This window comes from Capricornis sumatraensis, chromosome 3 (genome assembly GCF_032405125.1).
Source record: "Capricornis sumatraensis isolate serow.1 chromosome 3, serow.2, whole genome shotgun sequence".
In the NCBI taxonomy this organism is placed as follows: Eukaryota; Metazoa; Chordata; class Mammalia; order Artiodactyla; family Bovidae; genus Capricornis; species Capricornis sumatraensis.
In genome coordinates, this window is record NC_091071.1 from 15992379 (window position 1) to 16017156 (window position 24778).

General features: G+C 44.0%; 1 protein-coding gene across 5 annotated transcripts in view; it reads right to left on the bottom strand.

Moving 5' to 3' along the window:
• SGF29 (SAGA complex associated factor 29) overlaps positions 1 to 24487 on the bottom strand; it is a 32308-nt gene extending 7821 nt beyond the window's left edge. For 2 of the 5 annotated variants that reach the window (XM_068968182.1, XM_068968186.1), the window contains exons 1-4: positions 20623 to 20753; positions 11902 to 11991; positions 9763 to 9838; positions 9467 to 9539 (exon numbers count right to left, since the gene is read on the bottom strand). In XM_068968182.1, the coding sequence (XP_068824283.1) occupies positions 9467 to 9539; positions 9763 to 9838; positions 11902 to 11976 (224 nt within the window). In that variant the 5' untranslated portion in view covers positions 11977 to 11991; positions 20623 to 20753. Of the gene's footprint in view, positions 1 to 9466; positions 9540 to 9762; positions 9839 to 11901; positions 11992 to 19674; positions 19812 to 20622; positions 20754 to 22086; positions 22132 to 24331 lie in introns of those variants that run through there. The other 3 variants (XM_068968183.1, XM_068968184.1, XM_068968185.1) reach the window with 3 other exon arrangements.
• Between the last annotated feature and the right edge of the window lie 291 nt (positions 24488 to 24778).

Genomic DNA, 24778 nt, shown 5'->3' on the forward strand with positions numbered 1-24778 from the left:
GACACTACAGAAGCTCAAATACAGTGCCCTCCTTTGTTACATGAACAATTAAAAACAGTGGCCCTTGAAGCTTGGGATGAAGTTACTCCTCAAGGGAGCCTACAGGTAGCTACACTAAAATATTACAAGGACCTAATGAAACATATGCTGATAATTTAGCTAGCTTCGAAACTGCTATTTCCCGTACTGTAATTGGAGAAGAAGCCAAAGGCAACTAGAGAAATTACTTGCTTATGAAAATGCAAATCAGGAATGTCAAAAGGATTATGTGAAGGCTTGTTGCACTCTAGGATCAGAAACTCAAAAGATGCAAATGCTAGCTGAAACAATGGTTGCTGCCTTAAGAAAGGGAAATGAAGGATGCTTTACATGTGGAGATAAGAACCATTTAAAAAGGGACTGCCCTAAGAAAGCTACTAAAAAACCTCCAAAAATCTCCCCCCACAAACCTTTGGTCTTTTACTTGGCTGATCTAGTTTGACTTCTAAAGGAATTACTGTTCACCCTGGGGTCATTGATTCAGATTATAAAGGAGAAATTCAAATTATGATGTCATCTCAGATTTTACAGCAATTCAAAAAGGGGGATAAAATTGCTCAATTACTTCTTTTACATTTCTATTAACTCCTCTAATGATGTACGGACGGGTGGATTCGGCAGTACAGATCAAAAACAGTCCGTTTGGACATCATTAGTATCTGAATTTGCCCGACCGACTATAAATATCAAAATTAATGGTAAAAGATTTTCTGGTTTCCTCGACACTGGATCTGATATTACTAGTATTTCCAAACATTTATGGCCCAAATCCTGGCCTGTACAAAAAATTTCTTGCCTAACTGCAGGGATTTCTCAAACCAATTTATCAGAGTACTCAAATTTACCCATGTGAGGGACCAGAAACCCAACCTGCAACATTAAGACCTTATGTGATAGATGCACCCCTTAATCTAATAGGAAGGGACTTACTTATGCAATGGCAAACTCAGATATACATTCCACATTTTTCCTAGGGACCACTGCTCATTTAAGAAACAATACAATTATTAAAATAACTTGGAAGAATGACAAGCCTATTTGGACAGAGCAGTGGCCCCTCAAGAATGAGAAATTACAGGTGGCTAAGGAACCACCCTTATGGCAGAAAGTGAAGAGGAACTTAAAAGCCTCTTGATGAAAGTGAAAGTGGAGAGTGAAAAAGTTGGCTTAAAGCTCAACATTCAGAAAACGAAGATCATGGCATCCGGTCCCATCACTTCATGGCAAATAGATGGGGAAACAGTGGAAACAGTGTCAGACTTTATTTTGGGGGGCCCCCAAATCACTGCAGATGGTGACTGCAGCCATGAAACTAAAAGACACTTACTCCTTGGAAGAAAAGTTATGACCAACCTATATAGCACAACTAAGGTCCGTCTAGTCAAGGCTATGGTTTTTCCTGTGGTCATGTATGGATGTGAAAGTTGGACTGTGAAGAAGGCTGAGCACCAAAGAATTGATGCTTTTAAACTGTGGTGTTGGAGAAGACTCTTGAGAGTCCCTTGGACTGCAAGGAGATTCAACCAGTCCATTCTAAAGGAGATCAGCCCTGGGATTTCTTTGGAAGGAATGATGCTGAAGCTGAAACTCTAGTACTTTGGCCACCTCATGCAAAGAGTTGACTCATTGGAAAAAACTCTGGTGATAGGAAGGATTGGGGGCAGGAGGAGAAGGGGACAACAGAGGAAGAGATGGCTGGATGGCATCACGCACTCGATGGACATGAGTCTGAGTGAACTCTGGGAGTTAGTGATGGACAGGGAGGCCTGGCGTGCTGCGATTCATGGGGTCGCAGAGTCGGACATGACTGAGCAACTGAACTGAAGGAACTTATAGATACACAACTAGAATTAAAGCATATTGAGGAATCTTGTTCTCCTTGGAACTCTATTTTTGTTATAAAAAAGAAATCTAACAAATGGCGTCTCCTAATAGACCTTAGAAAACTTAATGTATCTATGAAACCTATGGGTGCACCAGGAATCCCATCACTTACCACTGTTCCTCAAAACTGGCACATTATTATTATTGATTTACAAGATTGCTTTTTTAATATACCTTTACACCCTTTAGATTGAGAGAGATTCGCTTTCTCTCTCCCTCATCCTAATCATATCGGACCTCATAAACGGTACCAATGGACTGTACTGCCACAGGGGATGATGAATTCTCCCACCATGTGTCAGTCTTATGTAGCTAAAGCCCTTGAGCCTGTGAGAAAACAATTTCCTAACTTTCTTGTTATTTACTATATGGATGATATATTGTTTTCGGCTCCATCTATCTCAGAAACTCAACACATGTTTGATATAGCTCAACTATGCTTAAAAAACTCTGGATTAATCATTGCCCCTGAAAAAATTCAAACCTCTACACCTTACCATTGCTTGGGGTTTGTTGTTAATAGACAATCTATTACTCCTCAACTAACTCAGATCCGTACTGATAAATTATCAACCTTAAATGATTTTCAAAGGCTCTTAGGTGATATAAATTGGATTAGACCTTCTTTGCTGCTGCTGCTGCTGCTAAGTCGCTTCAGTCACGTCCGACTCTGTGCAACCCCATAGATGGCAGCCCACCAGGCTCCCTCATCCCTGGGATTCTCCAGGCAAGAACACTGGAGTGGGTTGCCATTTCTTTCTCCAATGCATGAAAGTGAAAAGTGAAAGTGAAGTCACTCAGTTGTGTCCAACTCTTTGCGACCCCATGGACTGCAGCCCACCAGGCTCCTCCATCCATGGGATTGTCCAGGCAAGAGTACTGGAGTGGGGTGCCATCTCCTTCTCCAAGACCTTCTTTAGGCATTGCTAATTATCAACTCAATTTAATACTTTAAAAGGAGATCCTGATTTAAATAGACCTCATTCACTTTCTCAAGAGGCATGAGACGAACTCTATTTAGTGCAAAATGAATTACGAAAACAATTTCTTACTCGAGTCAAACTAGATTTACGTCTAAAATTATTTATACTCCCCTCTCTTCATTCTCCCACAGGACTTCTTACCCAACAAGAACACCCAGTAGAATGGATCTATACCCATTTTAGGGTTAAAGTCACTTATACCCTACCTTGATTTAATTGCTCTAATCATTATCAATGGAAGAAATAGGACTAAAACGCTAACTGGCTCTGATCCTCATAAAATTGTAGTACATATCAATAAATCTCAGTTTGAGAACGCATTACAAACTTCTACTGATTTCCAAATAGCTTTTCTGGAAAATTTTGGAGAAATTTCATTTCATTATCCTTCTGGTAAGCTGTGGAATTTCTTCAAAAATACTGAATTTATTATTTCCTGCATCATCAGCTCACAGGCTATACCACAAGCTGAGGTTTTTTTTAATACAGATGGGACTAAAAATGCCAAAGCTTCATTCTGGTCTCTTAAGGAATATAAAGTCTTTTATACTAAATTTCATTCTGCTCAACAAAAATGAATTATATGCTGTTATTCAAGTTATTTGCCTACATCCTTACCCCCTTAATATAGTCTGACTCTATATTCAGTTTTTGTATTACAAAATACAGAAACCTCCACCATAAACTCCAATCAGCCTATTATTCAACAACTCTTTTTTGAACTACAATCTGTTGTTAAAAACTGCAATTCTCCCATTTATATTACACATATTCAAGCACAGTCTTGCCTTCCCGGCCCCACGACTCATGACACTCCAGAGGAGAAGCATGCTCTGTTGCATAACAATGCTGGCTCCCTACACCAGCTATGGAAAATCCCATACCGCCAGGCTGAAGAAATTATTAGTAATAGCTCTACTTGTAAATCCCTATATCTTCGACCCATTGCACAAGGTATTAACCCTCGCAGTTTGCAACCTAATGAACTATGGCAAATGGATGTAACTCATTGCCCTGAACTTTCTCCATTTTCTTTCTTGCATGTCTGTATCGACACTAATTCTTCTTTTATTTGGGCCACACCTCTTCGTGGTGAGGCTACACAACACATTATAACTCACTTATTAGCTTGTTTTGCTGTAATGGGAACTCCTAGTTCTATAAAAACAGACAATGGCCCTGCTTATATTTCTAGACACTTTAAACAATTTTTACAATCTTTTTCTATTAAACATATTACAGGTATTCTGTATAATCCACAAGCACAAGGCATAGTCAAACGAGCACATCACACACTAAAGTTGCAAATAAAAAAATTTTAAAAGGGGGAATACACAGGAACACTACTGTCTTTCTTATCTAAAGCAGACTTTACTAGATTCCAACGTAAGATATTTTCTAAACCTATAACTATTGTTAATACAGCTTTATTTGTTTTAAATTTTTTAAACTTACCACAGGGAGATACCTTAACAAGAGCAGAAAAGCATTTCGAGGAATTGAAGGACACTTCTCTTCCTCTGCCCATTTGGTACGAAGACGGGTTAACAAAACAGTGGAAATCTGGGAAACTAATCTTACAGGGAAAGGGGTATGATTGTATTTCCCCAGATGGATCCAACGAACTCACATGGCTTCCTCTTTGGAAGATTCGACCCAAGGGGGCCTCTGGCCTTCAAAATAGAGATGAAACAACAAAAGCCCCAGGAGGAAGAAATTCCAATACCAGCCATGGCGGCTCTAAAGCTCTCTGGGAAGCACCGCCCTTGGTGGCATCAACCTTATGATCTCCCCACTTGGGGACAAATAAAACCCTTACTAATTGAGCTGAAAATTTGGTCTCTCAACAGGGAATACCTCGGAGTCCTGAATACATTCTCCTGGCAATGCTCAGTCTGCTTGCCTGTGCCTCCCCCGTTCAAGCTCTAACTAATCATACTTACTGGGCTTACATACCCAGCCCCCCTCTACCACAGGTGGTTGAATGGAGGGAGAGAGGACCAATCATTTCAACCAATGACTCTATACAATGGCTGCTCCCTGGAACATTAAAGGGCCCTCACACCCTTCGAAGAATGAAAACTAATTAATATTTCTCTAGGTTGTGAAGTCCTTCCTTTGTGCCTGGGCCCAGCAGAATTATGCATAAATGTTAGCTAACAAACTTGGGCTTTTGCCCTGCCTCCCAAAAAAGATTTTTGGACGTTGTTTGGATTATTTACTGCCTTTTCTTTGTCTGTGAACCATGTTTATACTACTGAGACTTTAGGGAAAGAGTTAGGGAAAGAACAAAGAACATTATGCAAAGAGTTTACTTATAAGAACTTTACATATACTCCTGTTTGTTGGGACAAATGTCAAGCCAAATCAGGAAAATTAATGTTTGTGGCTAATCATATAACTGTTGATTGGGGACCCCATGGTATGTGGTTATCTAACTGCTCAGATGTTAACAGCACTGTGTGTGACCACACTGCTCAAGCGGCATGGAAGGTTAATGACACTGCGATGGAGCACTACCATGACAGAGGGCTTCTTGGGTGGCTTGACGGTGGATTGGCCCCACCTAGTCCTAGGATTGTCCTCGATAAACAGAGTGGGCCTGAACAATGGGACATTTGGAAACTTGCTGCGAGCACCAAAGAACTTGGGACTTGGGACGGGACATTTCACAGGGACCAGTCGTAGTCAAAGTAACTATTTATTTCACTATAATCAATCATATTTTATACAGGCCTGTGTCCCACTTCCTTTTGTTATAGCCATAGGAAATTTACAATTCAATAAGACTTTACGTTCTGTAACTTGTATTAATTGCAAACTATATACATAAGTCCTCTATTTCTTTAAGAAATGATTCCCTTTTGATTCTTCGATCTCGACGTAATTTGTGGTTACCGATAAATCTCCAACAACCCTGGGAAGAAGGTCCCATGGCTGGACTTGCTTCCAGACTACTTACTAAACTGCTCCAACGATCTAAACGATTCGTTGGATGGCTGATTCTTGGCATTTTGGGGTTAACAGCTATTTGCACCACTGCTGCTGTTGCTGCTTTACACACCTCGATTCAAACACATGATTTTATCATGGACTGAAGATGCTCATAATATGTGGGCTACTCAGGCTCAGGTAGATGAGGATATTCAAGAGGAAATACAGGAACTAAAAACAGCCATCAAATGGGTCGGAGATCAATTAATAGATCTGCAAAAACAAGTGATACTAAAATGTGATTGGAATTCTACTCAATTTTGTGTTACTCCTGTTCATTTCAATCATAGTGCCCACAACTGGGAACAAATCAAATTTCATTTACAAAACGTACATGATAATGCCTCTCTGAATGTACAATTACTGCAAAAGGAAATCTTTGAAACCTTTTCTAAACGTCTGCCCTCTTCCACTAATTTGGAAACTTTAGCTGAACAACTAGCTGACCAATTATCTGGGCTAGACCCACAAGGATGGTTTCAAAGTATTACCCACAGCATCGGGTCTGGAACTGTAACTTTGGTGACTGTCATTGTTGTTCATCATTGCCTTTCTATAAGGCTGGTTAATACTAAGCAAACTCAATTGGTCAGGACCTTTTTTACAAACATGATAAAATAGGGGGAATTGTCATGAAGCATTTAACAGGAGGCTTCCTATGTGCTCTTTTGGATCTGTCATGAATCTTCTGTTCCAAACCACTCTCGGGGCTGAGGAATGCATGCATTTCCTTCGTTAGTTTTTCCATACAGTGGAACTATTACGACCCTCTTCCTTTTTATGAACCATACGGTCAAAGTCATTATTTACAACCCTCTCTCTTTGATATGGGTTGCCTTATGTTTCCTTGATAATTTGTAAGCCTGGACTTTTGATCTTTATCTTACAAGGTAGCTGAACAAAGCTACCTTGTAAGACAGTATATATACCCACACTATGTTGAATAAAACACCCTTGTTCCATCAGAGCTTGGGTCCCCGTGTCTTTCTTCCTGTTTCTCTCTCTTTCTCAGGCTAATTCTTTGGAGCGCAGAAGCCCGCTGAGCTCACTTCCTTGCCCGGTCTTGCAAGACCCTCGCGAGAGGGTGTCCTGTGCCTACGTGAAGCAGTGGAAGCCCCGTGTCAAGGGCTTTATTGGTTTTCTGTGTAAACCAAGGAACATCAGCCTCTTTCTCTCTCTCTTTTACTTTCTTATTGTCGACTCTGGACCACCAGGTTCCGATCCATTAAAGGACCTCAACAGAGATGAGAACCCTTCCCCCACCGTCAGCACCACAGGAGGGTGTCCACGCCTCAGGTGCCCACACATAAGCAGCCTGCTGACCAGACCTTGGCGCCTGGCTCAGACAGACAGTCCAGGCGCTAAGGCATTCATTCTCTGCTCCAGGCACTTAACGTTTAAGGCTGTGACCACCCAGGTCCTCACAAAGTTAAACTGGACCTCTGCCTGCACTGGATTAACTACTCATCAAACTACCTTCCTTCAATGGAACTCTGAGCGAGGCTGCTAGTATCTGTGGCCAAAGAGTCATAGAGGACACCATCCCTGACACTCTGCCCTTCTGAAGCTGCATCGGGAGAAATGCCTTCTGAATCAGTGTCAGAAAATATCTTGTTCCCACCAGTCTGGGTGTTTGGGGGAGAATGGATACATGTATATATATGGCTGAGTTACTGCTATGCACTTGAAAGAATCTCAACACTGTCAACTGGCTACACTCCAATACAAAACAAAAAGATTTTAAAAATACATTTTGAAAACAGGAAAAGAAAATATCTTGTCCCCCCTGGAATGGCTACCAGTCTCCACTGGCACATGGAAAGTGACATCTTTGATCCGTCTCCTTTGACTCCTGCCAAAAGAGACGATTGTTAAATGAAGACAGAGGGTTTTGTGTTTTCTGCAAAAGCAGGAGGAAAACTGCTGGGAAGAGCTGAAGGCTCAGATGAAGGAAGAGCAGAGTAGGTGATGAAGCAGCATGTGCTCCTGGGGCCTCTGCAGTTTCACGAGAGGTTTACCACAAATATCAGGAAGAAGGGCTGACAGGCACCACAGCACCCGGTAAGGGCCATGTGGGTACGAATACCACCACGTTCTCCCCACCCAGACGCAGAGCTCCTGTGGGCATGGCTGGTGTCTTATCTGCCTCACTCGCTCTTCTGTTCCCAGTGTGGTATCTGGAGGAGAGGACTCCTTACTTAATATTTAGTGACTGAACGTAAGAAGTTCTGAGAGTCTGAAAAAGTCAAACGGCAGCACAACTGCCAGGGACCTGTACTTCTGAAACAAGCTTTAAGTGTTAAACTCTGGAAAGTCGAGGCCAGAGAAGAGCCCACACCATCTGGCTGCAGAAGCGGTCACCTCTCTGCCTCACTCTGCCGGCAGTCAATCTGAGAAGGGAACGTCTGCCTTTTACTTTCAAATGAGTGTGAGTCACTCTGACCTACACAACCCAAACTCCAGGCCCTCTAGTGGGAAAGGGCCCCACAGTGAACCTTCTAATCAGGAGAAGATGGGGGTGGGCAAGGGCAGGCTGGAAAGCCAAGAAAGCAACACCTCCGACCAGAATTCACCGTGTCCCCTCCCTGCCAGTCAGCCCCACCCTTTTTTGTTTCTGCTCCCCATCAGACCCCTTTGTCTAAGCTAAAAACCTTGGAAAGCTTCTCCTCTCCCATCTGGTCCCCAATTTGATCTCAGAACCTGCCTCTTGTTTTTCCAGCCCCACTGACATTGCCTCAGCCCAACTCCATCATATCTTATGCCTGGTCTCCAAGCTAGGCTTGAATCTCACCCAGTCTGTTCTCTGTGTGGCACCCGGGCATTTCTCCCCTGCTCTTGTACCATCTTTGGCTTCCTATTGCCTCCAAGATAAAGTCCGAGTATTGAAGGCCCTCCCCTCTCCCAGCCACACAGGGCTGTTCTCACTCCCCAAATGCCCGTGCCCTGCACGTGCTCCTCCACGGCCCTGGCACACTCCATCCTGTCTGCCTACCCATCCTTAGCTCAAGTTTCTCTTCCTCCCTGAGAGGGTCCCAGATTCTCTGCCGGCCCACCAACTATACTGTCCTGTAACTTTTTTAGCGCATCTGTCCTTTCTGGATGGCTTGCCCCTGAAGGCAGACCCCTCACCATCCTTGTGTGTCTCTGTGGAGACTGCCCAGCACCAGGCATCACCGTGGGTTATGGTCAAAACGGTTTGAAAAATACAGATATTAGTGACTTTATATGCATTACCACATTTTATGTTGACAATTCTATAGGGAGTTATTATCCCTATTTTAATGGGGGAGTGACTGAGTCTCAGCTCAAGAGACCGCCCAAGGTCAAGTGGTAGGGAAAAGGCAGAGCTGCGATTTGATATACACCCTTCTGCCATTTATACAACAGTGGGGCCGGGGAAGAGGGACGAGAGTGGGCTCTAGAGAAGCTGGGCCCTACAGGAGAGGCTGGGAGTCAGGATCTGCTTACCCCTGAAGGGGGGGTGGGCAGGCTGGGGCCGTGGGCTCCTACAGCCCAGCACCTGGGTGAGGAGGGAGGCACCGGCAAAGCAGAGGGACAGTACTCACTTGCACTCAGCCTCCGCGTCAGCTTTGGCAGTTGTGTAGAGGCCACGCAGCTTTGTCCGGTAATAGGGAGAGACTGCAGAGTAAGCACAGGGAGATGGGCGCACGGGAGTCTGTCATCCATCTCCCGGGTCATCCTGGGTCACCTGGCCCGAGTGAAAACTGCCCTTCAGGCCTAGGCAGCAGTTCATTTCGGATCAGGCAGACACACGCAGAAGTCGCTCTCGAAAATGAGGCCAGCCAGTCTCAGCTCGCACCCAGCCCCTCCTCACCCTTCTCTGCTGAGCCCAGCTACTCACTCTTGTTCTCGGTCTGCATCCGCTCGTGGGTCTTCTGGATGTTTACTAAGTTGTGTTCACTCCTCGAACGCTCTTCCTGCAAGGACGAGGTTGACAGGACATGACGGGGCCCTTCACGCTGCTGTGCTAAGTACCCTACAGCCCTGGCCAGAGGCCCCATAAATAGGGCCCTCATTTTGTAAATCCAACTTCCAAATCCCTAAGTGCAACAGGATTTTTTCCCCCACCTAATGCAAAAGCAGTACAAAAGGCATTAAAGTTCAATCGCAGATTATACATTTAATGACACTCCTTTATCAAAATAGACAAAGTGATCCACAGATTCAACGCAACCTCCATCGAAATTCCAGCTGACTTCTCTGCAGAAACTGAAAAGCTCATCCTCAAATTCATATGGAAATTCAACTGACCCAGAATAGCCAAAACAATCTCAAAAAACAAAAATAACATGGGAGAACCCACATTTCTCAATTTCAGAACTTTCTACAAAGCTGCAGTAGTCGAAGGGTGTGACACTGCCATATTAATCAATGGAACAGAATTGAGAGTCTAGAAATTAACACATGTATCTATGATCAATTCATCTGGGGAAGCGGGGGTAGGGAAGGAAGCTGGTACAATTCTTCCCCACATCAGTGATCCTAGGACCAAGGCTGCAAGTGAAGATGCTGGGAGCTAGGATGATTCCTAAGAAAGAAATTGTAATTTTACCTTTTAACCTTTATGTCAGAATTTCTAAAAACCTGAGGGGGTAGCCATCTGGCAAAATGGAGTTAAGAGTGAATGCAGTTATATCACATAATTGAAACAGCCCACTAATTCAGAAATCAATGAATCATGGCCAACTGTACTAAAGCCTGTTCATAAATCTGGTAAATGGGCAGGGCCAATTCTGTTGCAAAGGTAAAAGAAACTGCTCTGTAATTCTTACTGTTCTATGATGAAACCAATTTTACTGTGATCACACTTCATTATGTTATAACACACTGGTACTGTCAGTAAGATTTAACTATTTTTTTTAAGTAAATCATAAGCTAATACTGATAGTGATGACCAAATGTATTAAGAGATTGAGTCAAAGTCTTTTGAGAATGAAATACTGATAAAAAATGACTAGCCTGAGGAGGAACTGGATTTGACTCGTCAGCTAATTTTAACGCTAAACAGTTTCACATAAATCTCTCATAAGGCACAGAGAGTGGAAGATGAAAGAGGAAATTGGGTAATCAAGTTAGCACAAAAATATGAAAGCGCACGTAATGGTTCTATAGAACAGATTTAGTTGTTTCTTTAAGTCTATCTCGACCCTACAAAGATTCCTGCAAATGTCAGGCATATTCATCCTGATACTACTCTATCAGGTATACCTGTATCTGCTATATAAATGCTGTGCATGCATGCAAAGTCGCTTTGGTTGTGTCCAACTCTGTGTGACCCTATGGTCTGTAGCCTGCCAGGCTCCTCTGTCCATGGCGATTCTCCTGGAAAGAATACTGGAGTGGGTTGCCATGCCCTTGTCTATAAATGGTATACTAAATGTAAATGTTGAAATGATTATTTTGCTGTAACAGAGCCTAGGCCAAGGGCTAAGGGAGGTGGGTATGCAGTTAAGGATTAATTCAGCAGGCTAGGGTTTTCGAAGGCTAGGCGTTTCAAAACAAGGTTGGCCCTTGACAAGCTCTTGGGAAATAACCTCCAAACATACCTGGAATATTTTGCCTGATAAGAGTGTCTCTGTTTACCTGGAACAAGGAGGTGGAGGCATACGGAAAGTGACTGCTACTGGGTATGGGGCTTTTTTGAAAATGTTCTGAAATTGATGACAGTGATGGTTGCACAACACTTTGAATATTGGCTTCAAATTGAACTGTACACCTTAAGTGGGTGAACCGTATGTGAATACAGCTCAGTATCGCAATATTGCTGTTACTAACCAAAAAGAACCATGAAATCCTGCACGTGACAGAAAATCCAATAGGCACGGCGGGTCATACCCTACATGCTCCTCCTCTCACCTTCATGACATCATTGTGGTTCCCGCGTGTCCAATCTGTTTGAACACCACCGCCCCTGCCCCCTCCACAGTTCAGTATCACAGCCCATGATCCCGTCTAGGAGTGGAGGGCTGTGGCTTTTTACCTGGGTTTGCTTGATCAGCTGATGGAGCTCCGTGAGCAGTTCTGCAATTCGGGAATCAGCAGACACGAGGGCCATGGTATACAGAGGCGCCTGCGAGGAGGGGAGGAAAAGAGAACTTATTAGTGGCTGTTGTGGGTTTAACCATTCTTCTGGTTAGGACGCTGCAGTCCTAACCTCTGGTACTTGTGAATGTGACCTCATATAGAAATAGCATCCTTGCAGATGTAATTAAGATGTGTGTTAAGATGAGATCATACTGGAAAAGGGTGGGCCTTAGTCCAACATGAGGGCTTCCCTGGTGGTTCATGCAGCTTCCCAGGCGACACAGTGGTAAAGACACACAGGTAAAGCTGCCTGCCAAGGCAGGAGACATAAGAGACGTGGGTTCAGTCCCCGTGTCGGGAAGATCCCCTGGAGTAGGAAACGGCAACATGCTCAATTTCCTTGCCTGGAAAATTCCATGGACAGAGAAGCCTGGTGGGCTACAGTCTATGGGGTCGCAGAGTCAGACACGACTGTGTACACACACACACATAGTCCAATATGTCTTGTGTCCATGTAAGAGAAGAAACAAGAGATACACAAAGAGAATGCCAGGTGGACAGACAGACATATACAGAGGAAAGACAGCCATCTGACAGAGGCAGAGACTGGAGGTAGGCAGCTGCAAGCTAAGGAATGCCAACGATTGCTGGCAACCACTAGAAACTGGGAGAGAGATATGGAACATATTTTCCTTCTGAGCCCCCAAGAAGGACCCTACCCTTGATTCTGCAACTAACAGAACTGCTTGAGTTTGGAATTCTAGCCTTCAGATCGGTGAAAGAATACATTTCTTTTGTTTGTAGTCATCTAGTTTATGGTCATTTGTTTATAGCAGCCCTAGGAAACTAATACAGTGGCAAGTGGTCCTGGAATTCTTCCCCAGTCCAATGATGCTTGGATTCGGTATGTTCAAACAAGTCAGGAGTACTTAGTAAGTACCTTCCAAAAGCAGCTCTTGGATTCAAGCATTCTGGTTTACCCTCCTCCCGCCTTTTTTTTTTTTTAAACTTTGCTTCTCTGATAGCTCAGTTGGTAAAGAATCCACCTGCAATGCAGGAGACCCTGGTTCAATTCCTGGGTCAGGAAGATCCGCTGGAGAAGGGATAGGCTACCCACTCCAGTATTCTTGGGCTTCCCTTGTGGCTTAACTGGTAAAGAATCCGCCTGCAATGCCGGAGACCTGGGTTTGATCCCTGGATTGGGAAGATCCCCTGGAGAAGAGAAAGGCTACCCACTCCAGTATTCTGACATGGAGAATTCCATGGACTGTATAATGCATGGGGTTGCAAAGAATCGGACACGACTGAGAGACTTTCACTTTGCCCTTTTTTCAAATCTGTAAAATGAAGACTCAAATAAGGTCTTATATGAAGACACATTCCAAGTCATAAAGTACTGTTACCTTTTTTTTTTTTTTTTTTTACTGTAGAGGGAAGAGAAATTAACTACTAAAAGTTTCTAACTTAAGGTAAGATAAATGTATTCTGATGAATAAAATGCAACAGTAGATAAGCAGGATAAAAGACAATAACAGGCGATTTTAAAAGCAAGCTACTGTTTTGCCAAGATACAACCTAAATGTCCATCAACAGATGAATGGATAAAGATGATGTGGTGCAGGTATGCAATGGAATACTACTCAGCCATAAAAAAGAATGAAATAATACCATTTGCAGCAACATGGATGTAACTGAAGACTATCATACTAAGTGAAATCAGTCAGAAAGAGAGAGAAAAATACCATATGATATCACTTATATACGGAATTTAAAACATGATTCAAATGAAATCTATCTATGAAACAGAAACAGAATCATGGACACAAAGAACAGACTGGTAGTTGCCAAGGGGAAGAGGACTGGAGAAGAGATGGAGTGGGCAGTTGAGGTTAGGGGATATAAGTTTTCATACACAGAATGGATGAATAACAAGGTCATACTCTATAGCACAGAGAGCTATATTCAATATCCTATGATTAAACCATAATGGACAAGAATATTTTAAAAAAGAATTTCAGGAATTCCCTAGTGGTCCAGTGGTTGGGACTCTGCATTCTCACTGCTGAGAGCCTTAATTCAATCCCTGGTCAGGGGAACTACAAAATCCCACAAGTTGTATGGTACAGCCAGAAAGTAAAAATAAATTAAAGAATGATTTTAAAAATTAAGGAAAAAATAACGTGTGTGTAAATAAGCCCCCTGGTGGCTCAGAGGGTAAAGCGTCTGCAGACGCTTTTAGCGCGGGAGACCCAGGTTTAATCCCTATGTCGGGAAGATCCCCTGGAGAAGGAAATGGCAACTCACTCCAGTACTCTTGCCTGGAAGATTCCATGGACAGAGGAGCCTGGTAGGATATAGTCCATGGGGTCTAGACTGAGTGACTTCACTTTCACTTTCATATATATATATATATATAAATAACACTGAATCACTCTGTTGTACAGCAGTAATCAACACAACATTATAAATCAACTATACCTCAATAAAATTTTTTTTTTAAGTAAGCTTTTGTAACTAGGTAAAAATGGACAATATGCTTAAAGAGAAAAGGAGATGGGAAGAAAAAAGGAAAATTTTTTAGGATGTTGAAATTTTACATGATCCCCCTACCTTCTGGGAAAGGTGGTTCAATTAATACATCTCCATATCCACAAAGATCAGCTTCACACTGAATCTCCCCCACCCCTCCTAGTAGTAAACTGAATTCCTTGTATGTAAATATTCATATCTTAAAATTTCTGCTTTTGTTTATTTAAAAAGTAATATAAAAACCAGGAATACAGGAGAACTGCCTCAACTTCATCAAGGGCATCTATGAAAACCCATAGATAACATCATACTTACTGGTGAAAGACTTAAAACTTTCCCCCCTAACATCAGCAACAAGTCAACACTGTTCTGGAGGTTCTAGTTAGGGCAATATAATGAAATAAAAGGACCAAGATTGGAAAGAAAAAAGTAAAACTATCTCCACCTGCAGAAGACATGGCCTTGTACACAGAAAACCCTGGATACATGTTTATGTATGGCTGAGTCCCTTTGCTGTTCACTTGAAACTATTACAACACTGTTAATCAGCTATACTCCAATACAATATAAAAAGTTAAAGAAAATCCTGAGAAACTCACTAAACAACTATAAGAACTAACAAAGGTTAGAGGAGAGAAGATTGCTAAGACAAAAGTCAGTTGCATTTCTATTCAGTTGCAATGAACAATCAAAAAATGAAATTAAGAAAAAATTTCATTTATAATAGCATCAAAAAGAATAAAATACTTAGGAATAAATTTAATAAGAAAAGTACAGAATTTTTATTCTGAAAACTAGAAAACACTGTTTAAAAAAAATAAGATGATCTACATAAACAGACACCCATATTCATGGATCAGAAGACTTAATATTATTAAAACAGCATTACTCCCCAAATTGATCTATAGTTTCAACAAAAGCCCTATCAAAATCCTAGCTGGCTTCTTTGCAGACATTAACAAGCTCATCTGAAAATTTACATGAAAATCCAAGGGATCCAGAATAATCTTGAATTATAAACCATATTACAAAGTTATAGTAATCAAGGTGGTACGGTACAGGCATAAAGGTAGACGTAAGATCAATGGGACAAAATCAAGAAACCACCAATAAACCTATATCCATGGTCAACTGATTTTCCACAAAGTTGCCAAGACAATTTAATGGGGAAACAATAGTCTTTTTTGATAAGTGGTGCAAGGACAATTGGATGTCCACGTGTAAAAGGGTGAATGTGGGTCCTTACCTCAGACCATATACAAAAATGATCTGATTAGACAATTCTCCTAAGATATACAAACGGCCAACAAGCACCTGAAAAAACGCTCAGTATCATTAGCCATCCAGAAATTAAAATCAAAACCACAGGAGATACCAGTTCACACTCACTAGGATGGCTGTAATGAAAACGAGACGTAATAACAAGCACTGCTGAGGACGTGGAGAAACTGTATGAGTGGGTTTGGGTTAAGTAAAATGTATTATTCATACAACAGACTATATTATTACAATAATAAGGGATGAAGTAGTGATACACGTGACAACACGGACAAACCTTGAAAACATTGTGCTAAGTGAAAGAAGCCAGACACAATAAACCTCATATTATATGATTCCCTTTATATGAAATAGCCAGAATAGGCAAGTTCACAGAAAGTTGGCCAGGGCAGGGGGTGGGTGGAGATAGTTGAAAAAGGAAGGGGAGTGACTGTTAATGAGTATAAGGTTTTTTGGCCAGGTGATCAAAATATTATACAATTGATTGTGGTGATGACCACACAACTCTGAATATACTAAAACCCACTGAATTGTATTTTCTTGGGCTTCAAAATCACTGCAGATAGTGACTACAGCCATGAAATTAAAAGATGCTTGCTCCTTGGAAGAAAAGCTATGACAAACCTAGACAGCATATTAAAAAGCAAAGACATTACTTTACCGGCAGAGGTCTGTCTAGACAAAGCCATAGTTTTTCCAGTAGCCATGTATGGGATGTGAGAGTTGGACCATAAAGAAAGCTGAGCACTGAAGAATTGAAACTTTTGACTGCAGTGTTGGAGAAGACTCTTGAGAGTCCCTTGGACAGCAAGGAGATCCAACCAGTCCATCCTAAAGGAAATCAGTCCTGAATATTCATTGAAAGGACTGATGTTGAAGCTGAAACTCCAATACTTTGGCCACCTGATGTGAAGAGCTGACTCATTTGAAAAGACTCTGATTCTGGGAAAGACTGAAGGCAGGAGGAGAAGAGGAAGATAGAGGATGAGAGGTTGGATGGCATCACCGACTCAATGGACATGAGTTTGAGCAAGCTCCAGGAGTTGGTGATAGACAGGGAAGCCGGGTGTGCTGCAGTCCATGGGGTCACAAAGAGTCGGACATGACTGAGCGACTGAACTGACTGAATTATACATTCTAAATACATGTCCATCTCCATCTCTGCCAGCCTTCAGCAAACACTAATTTACCTTCTGTCTCTAGATATTTACCTATTCTGCACTTTATTTTCTTTTATTGTTCAATAATATTCCATGTTTGCATATACTACATTTTGTATATCAGCTCAACTGATGGACATTTTGGGCTGTGTCCACTTCTTGGCCATTATGAACAACGCTGCTATAAATACTTGCGGACATGTTTTCATTTTCTGGGCATGTACCAAGGAGTGCAACTGCTGGGTCATATAGTAACTCTATATTGAAGCTTTTGAGAATTGCTGGACTGTTTCCAATGTGGATGTGCCATTTATATCTCCATCAGCAACACAGGCGGGTTCTGCTATCTCTGGTATCTGCATCAACATGTGATATTATCTGCCTTTTTGTTATAGCCATCTGAGTGGGTATGAAATGCTAACCAGTGGTTTTGCTTTGCATTTCCTTGATGGCTAATGATGTTGAACATCTTTTCATGTGTTTAAATGCCATTTTTGTATCGTCTTGGGAGAACTGCCCTTTGCCCATTTTTACTGGTTTTATAAAAGTGATTACTGAATTGTGTCCTTTAAAGCACATGTCCTCAATTTTTATGAAGTTCAACTTAGCTGCCACCCATCTTTTTTTCCTCACATGTGCAGTGCTATTTTTACCACTGCAGGCCTTATATAATGCATTTTAATACAAAGAATAACATGTCCCTTAAGAAAAAAAAGTCTAGTTGCACTAATTAGAACCACATGAAATCAGAGATCTAGAGTTTAAGAGATTCAAAGCGGATAAATTTGAGGATGAATAGCATAAAGGTCATTGATGAGGCTACAGATGATCTGCTGAGCAAAGAAAAAGGGGGAAAGAGCCCCCACTGAACCACAACCAAGGTGAGGGTGTGGACCAAGGATGAGTCCCATGGGAAGATCCTGGGAAAGACCAGATCAGCATGGAAAAATGTTGCCACACAAATCCTGCCACACAAAGCAGAATCCTGGTTGGAACCACCTGCCTTCTACATGCCTACGCTGTGCATATTAAAACAGAGGGAAGCCCCGCAAATGGACAGGTGGGTTTTACTTTATACAAATGTTGACAGCAAGCACTCCCATTCTGCTACTACAATCAGTTACCTTCTCTGATAATTTGGACACTTCAAACTTGTTCTCTCCTCAGTACCTTTGCTCCTGCCCTCATACCTGACTTTGGGTCCCCTTTACTGATGTCCAAGGTTCCTACTTTGCTCAGATGACAAGCCAGAGATCATGAGGTCTCTGGAAACGATCCCATCATCAAAACCATGACCTCATGCAGCAGAGCTCCATTCCACCTTCCCCTCAAGACAGAAGACTGTCCTTTCACTTACTGAAGACTAAATCCTCCTTCATCTGTGCTCTGAACCCCATCTCCTCTTGTACCACTTGACATGTTTTTCCTATGCTTTACAAGCAAACAAGCACACTTTGGGGCAGGGACCCATCTTAAAAATAAGAGCTTCTGAACCGCATGCTCTCCTCACAGACCCACCCATCCCTGGTTCCACTTCAAAATTAAAGTTGTCCAAGCATGTGCCTCTCTACTTCTTCACCCCTATTTCTCTTTTCAACCCACTTTCAGCTAGCTTCATCCTCACCAGTCCAGCAAAAATGTTCTCGAGAAAAGTGAATCACTTCCTACAGGTCAGAGCATTGGATCCTTTCCTGCTTTATCCAATCTGACGTGTCAGCATGCAGGCACAGGTGTCCCTTCCCTCCTCCACCTCTGGCTTCAGGGCCTCCCTGCTGTGTGGGCTGCCTACACCTCATCTCAGCTCCTCCTTGGTCTCCTGGGCTGATCTCCCTCCTGAACATTCTCTAAATGCTGGAGCTGGGCTTCCCTGGTGGCTCAGGGATAAAGAATCTGCCTGCCAACGCAGGAGACACAGGTTCGATCCCTGATCTGGGAAGGTTCCACAGGCCATGGCGCCACAACTAAGCAACTAAGCCTGTGAGCCACAGCTGCTGAGCCACATGCCACTCACGCTGAAGCCCACGTGTCCTAGAGCCTGGGCTCTGCAAAGACAGAAGCCCACACACCTCAACCACAGAGCAGCCTCCGCTCACTGCAACGAAGAAGTCCGCACAGCAACAAAGATCCAGCAGAGCCAAATACATAAATCAAGAGAGTCATAAACGCTGGCACTCCTCAGGGCTCAAGCCGGGCTGCTGTCCCCTCTCACTCCTAGGTAACTCCTCCCCCAGCCCTGTCTGTGCAATGATATCTCCAAATCTTAATCTCCCTCAAAGTTAAAGAGGGTGATGGATAATACCACATGCCACAGAAAAGGACTGTCTCCAGAACTGAATAGGGTGTTACTGATGACCTTGGGAGAGAGGAAAACACTGTCAATGGGAGGGACCAGGCAGGAGGGGTGTGGTAGCAACGAAGACAGCAATTCCCACCTAGCAGGGCTGTGACCCAGAGACAGCGGTGGAGGCTTGAGAGGGAGGCAAGTAGACAAAGGGATTACAGGTGGAGGAAATGGAAGCATGTTGGCTGAGAGGCAGGAGCACACCGAGAACAAGTCCCAGGATAAGAGAACAGGGTTGCATGTGAAGGGACAGGAGGGTGAAGGATGGGTCCAGCCCTGAGGCCTATCTAGTGTCATCATCTGCTGACATTCCTTCCAGTGTGTCTTATCTATAGACTCACAAACACAGATGTCCTGTCCCATCCCACCCTGCCCTCCAAAGAGCCTGAAAGGCACATTCTTCCCCTCTTTTTCATTTTACCTATTTTTGGCTGTGCTGGGTCTTCCCTGCTGTGCGGCCTCTTCTCTAGCTGTGGCGAGCAGGGGCTACTCTCTCCTTGTGGAGCACGGGATCTAGGGTGCATGGGCTTCAGTAATTGCAGTTCCTGGGGTCTAGAGCACAGGCTCAGTAGTTCTGGCAAACGGGCTTAGTTGCTCTGCAGCATGTGGGATCTTCCTGGATCAGAGATCAAACCCATGTTTCCTAGGTCTCCTGTACTGGCAGGCGGATTCTTTACCACTGAGCCACCAGGGAAAACCTACCCTTTCCTTCTTTGTCAGGGTCCATTTTCCTCAACAACCAGCTCAAGACTGGCTTTGTGTGACTAACCCTAAAGAAGCCTAACTTACTCTTATTTGACTTTTCCTGGAACCTATCTAGACCTACAGGCTTCCCTAGTGGCTCAGAAGATAAAGAATCTGCCTGCAATGCAGGAGACCTGGGTTCAGTCCCTGGGTTGAGAGGATCCCCTGGAGGAGAGCATGGCAACCCACTCCAGTATCCTTGTCTGGAGAATTCCAGGGACAGAGCAGCCTGGAGGGCTACATTCCACAGGGTCGCAAAGAGCTGGGCACGACTGAGTGACTAACACTTTCACCTAGATCTATAACAGCTTTTCAGCCAGTAGATGTAGGTAGATCTTTTCTTCTCCACCCAGCCTAGAAAGCTCCACAGGTAAGAACAGTCATCTCTGCTGTCTTCAACAAGCCCCTTTCATCAATAACCCCACTGATAAGCAGTGTCAGGAAATTGCCCACTCCTTGAAGCAAACACTGTTGTTTCTTGGGTATTTCTCCACAAAGATCCCATGTATATTTAAGAAAAAAAAAAGTGCTGTCTCATAAAACCTTTTGCAATGAGTAGATGCAGAAACAGACACACGAAACTGCGGTTGAAACTGTCAGCAAACAAGTGAAAAAGTTGACCCACCTGGTCGGGAGGAGTAGGTCAAATACCAAGCCAGGCAGGGCCTCATCCTGCAACCAGAAGGCAGCAGCGGGAAAGGAGGGCCCCAAATTAGACGAGAGGCCAGTCTTAAGGCAGAGGAAGACCCTACACCAACTGTCAGGATGCACTCACACACCAAAAAAACCCTCACTTGTAACTTTTTAAATGCTCTCATCTCACCTTCTTTCTATTTGATGTGAAGTAATTCTGAAGTGTAAATAAGGCAGTGCCAGGAAAAGACAGGGGACTGTATTATTAAGTTGAGCAAAGCAGTCAAAGGCACAAGCAACAGAAAATGCTGACACATCCCAAGCATAGGGGAGTGATCACGGCCGCCATCATTTAAGGGGCCCTCCCCTGCTTGAGCTCTGTCCACTAGGTAGCACCCTGCCTGGGAGAAGCACCTCATTTTATGATTTTACAATAAACTACTGCTATCTCTGGGCTTCCCAGGTAGCTCAGTGGTAAAGAATCCACCTGCCAATGCAGGAGATGCACAAGACATGTGGTTTGATCCCTGGGTCAGGAAGATCCCCTGGAGGAAGAAATGGCAACCCACTCCAGGCAAATGCCTGGAGAATGCATGGCCAGAGGAGTGGTGGGCAACAGTCCCTAGGGTCGCAGAGTCAGACACAACTCTGTGCCTGAGCATGCACACACTGCTATCTCCAGATCCAGTCAGCTGTGAACTTGAATTTCCCCAGAAAATACACTCTCAGTAAAGGTTCCTGTAGCTCTCCACTCTGAAAACACTAAACTTGCTGGTGCAAAACAAGTGGGAACACAGACTTGGAACCACAGCTAAACAAAAAGGCCAAGGAGCTCCCAGCTGGGAGGAAACTGAATGTTCAGCCCAAACTGCCTGTTATCCAAGTTCAAGGGTCCCAGTTGATCTCAGCATTAGTCTCAAACCAAGGAGCAGTTGCGTAATCCCCATAAGGTTTCAGAATTCTTATGAATTTTGAGGCAAGGCCCAGTAACCCTAAACCTTTTGGGTCCTAGAACCCTCTTCTTTCCACTGACTTTCTACTTCTACCCACAAGGGGAACCACTGTTCTGCTACGTTCTACTACAGACCAGTTATGCCCTTTCCAGAACTTCACAGAAATATAATCATGCCATCTGTATACTTTAGTGTCTGGTTTCTTTTACTTAATGTGTTTTGAGACTCATCTGTGTTGCTGTGTGTATTAGGAGTTTGTTCCTTTCTATAGCTGAGTTGCATTAATTGTAGGAACAAACCAGTTTATCTAACCTGTTTTCTCTAAATAGCATCTATGTCCATTTTGGGCCATTATGAATAAAACTGCTAAGAGCAGTCACATGTGAATCTTTTTAAAGAAACCTGTTCCTTTTCCCTAAGTAAACATTTAGGTCTTGTAACAGTACTCTAATTTCCCTTTGGGAAACCATCCTTCATCTTGGCTCCAAGGCTGGTTACACCACCTGGGTCCACAGAAGTTTTAGTCTTCCTGTCCAGCACAACTGGTTCTGGAAGAGATGAAAGTGAAAGTGAAAGTGAAGTCACTTAGTCGTGTCCGACTCTTTGTGACCCTGTGGACTGTAGCCCACCAGGCTCCTCCATCCATGGGATTCTCCAGGCAAGAATACTGGAGTGGGTTGCCATATCCTTCTCCAGGGGAATCTTCCTGACCCCGGGATAGAACCCAGGTCTCCCACATTGCAGGCAGACGCTTTAACCTCTGAGCCACCATATGTGACCCAAATCTGGCCAACATCAATTTCAAATCTCTTGCCAAAGCGATCTACAAAAAAAAAAAAAAGACCTCTTTCTGTTGGCTAGAAGAGTAGCATAGAAGCCTAGAACTGATGGAGATTTTTGCCTGCCTGAGGGGTTTAGGGTTACTGGGCCTTGCCTCAAAATTCATAAGAATTCTGAAACCTTATGGGGATTACGCAACTGCTCCTTGGTTTAAGACTAATGCTGCATTCTCCAGGAAAGCAGAGCTGAAAAGACACAGAAAATACTGGTGACATAACCAAGGCTTCTGGACACAGCCATACCTGGAGCTGGTACACCTGGGACTCTAGTTAGAGTCAACAGATACTCCTTTTCTGCTTAGGCTAGTTTGGGCTACATGCAACTAAGAAGTTTGACTAAAAAAGAGGTAATTCATAGGGACCAAGGCTGTGAGGAAAAGCACATAGTAACTGCTATACATACAGCCTAAAACTGCTCTCTGACCCTCTCAAACAAATGAAAATAGTCTATACTTAAACCACTCTAAAAATAATCACATAGGACTTAGGACAATAAAAGCTTTGTCATGAATCAAAGGGAAGCAAGGGATCCAAGACTACATTCAGATCCCATACCCTCCATTTAGCCACATCGGTAAGAATCTACATTAGTTTTGTTAGAAAATATTTATTTATTCATTCATTTAGCTGCAGCACACAGCATCTTCGTTGCATCATGTGGGACCCATAGACTCTCTGGTTGTGGCTATGGGCTCAGTAGTTGTGGTGCTTGGGCCTAATTGCCCCACACCACGTGGGTTCATAGTTCCCTGACCAGGGATCAAACACTGAGTCCCCTGCATTGCAAGGCAGATTCTTAACCACTGGACCACCAGGGAAGTCCCTCAATTCGCTTCCTTTTTAAAATTAAGGAGACCTGATGATTTCCACCTATCCCACCCTGCACCCCAACCCAATACCTACCAGGCTTTGGTACTGAAGCTTACATAGGTGACTCTCATTTAAGCCTATATCAATGCTACAAGCCCACCTTCTTTACAGCTGGGGAAGCTTTAGTTCAGTTGGATGAAGTTATGCTAGGTAACTCAGGAAATACAAGTAGTCGAGCTGCCACTGCAAGCCTGCAAACTATAAAATCTATACTCTTCCTTCCAAGTTTTGTCACACTTCAGCACATTCCATAGCAAAAAGAGATCAGTTCAGTTCAGTTCAGTCGCTCAGTCGTGTCCGACTCTTTGCGACCCCATGAATCGCAGCACGCCAGGCCTCCCTGTCCATCACCAACTCCCGGAGTTCACTCAGATTCACGTTCATCGAGTCAGTGATACAATCCAGCCATCTCATCCCCCTGTTGTCCCCTTCTCCTCCTGCAACTGCATCAAAAACTGCTACAGGTCTGAGAACTAAACACTGAATTTGGTGACCTAGAGATGACTGGTGGCTTTGACAAGGCGCTATTTCAGTGGAAGGGTGGGGGCCCAGGCCCGACTGGAGTGGGTTTGGAGGAGAAAAAGTGCTAGTGAGTACAGACCGAAATTTTGGCTGCAAACAAGGGCAGAGAAACAAGGCGCCAAGAGAAATATGAATGAAGAATGAGGTCATTCGGTTAAGATGGGCACATCGTGAGCAAATAACAAATGCTATCAAGGTTCGGGGCCCATCCTCTGCCTTTGTCTTCTAGCACCTGGCCTGGGTACCCCACCTCCCCAGGCCACTGAGCCAAGCTCCACATGCGGCGGCTTCCCACCCGCGCAGAGCAGGCAGGCGCACGCGCAGACGGTACAGACAGTCTGCACCAGCCCTCCTTCCCGGCGCCCCGCCTTTCTCCCCCAAGGCGCATGCGCGCCGCCCCTCAAGAGCCGCCTCAGCGAGGCCGGGACATGGAGACCACCAGCCCTCCGCTCCCGCCATCCTGCAGGCGGGGGTGTGCGGCGGAAGGGGGTTGTCCCAGACCGCGATCCATACCTACCTACAGAGCCACGGGTGGAACAAGCACGTCGCGCTGGTAACTGCGACGGCGGGAGCAGGCGCGCGGTCCCTCGAATGCTCTTCAGAGTCTGCAGATGACAACGCCCTTTACGTTCGAAGATTCGCGGCAGGACGAGACCCACACAGCTTTTTTTCCCTCTTATGAGCTTAGTCGCAGCGCGGAGGACCCCTCTACGCATGCGCCGTCATCCTCTGTGACGTGCCGCGCTGCCCTTTGGGAAATGTATTTTTCACTGTGACACACTGCTCCCGGCTTTTCGGCCGAACCTTATTTTACCAAACCAGGGTCTTTGTGTGCCACGCCCTCCTCCAGGGGATCTTCCCCACCCAGGGGTTGAACCCGCGGGCACTTGGATTGGTAGGCAGATTGTTTACCACTGAACTACCTGGGAAGCCCTTCTGAGAAAGCTACAATGTGGCAAAGGAA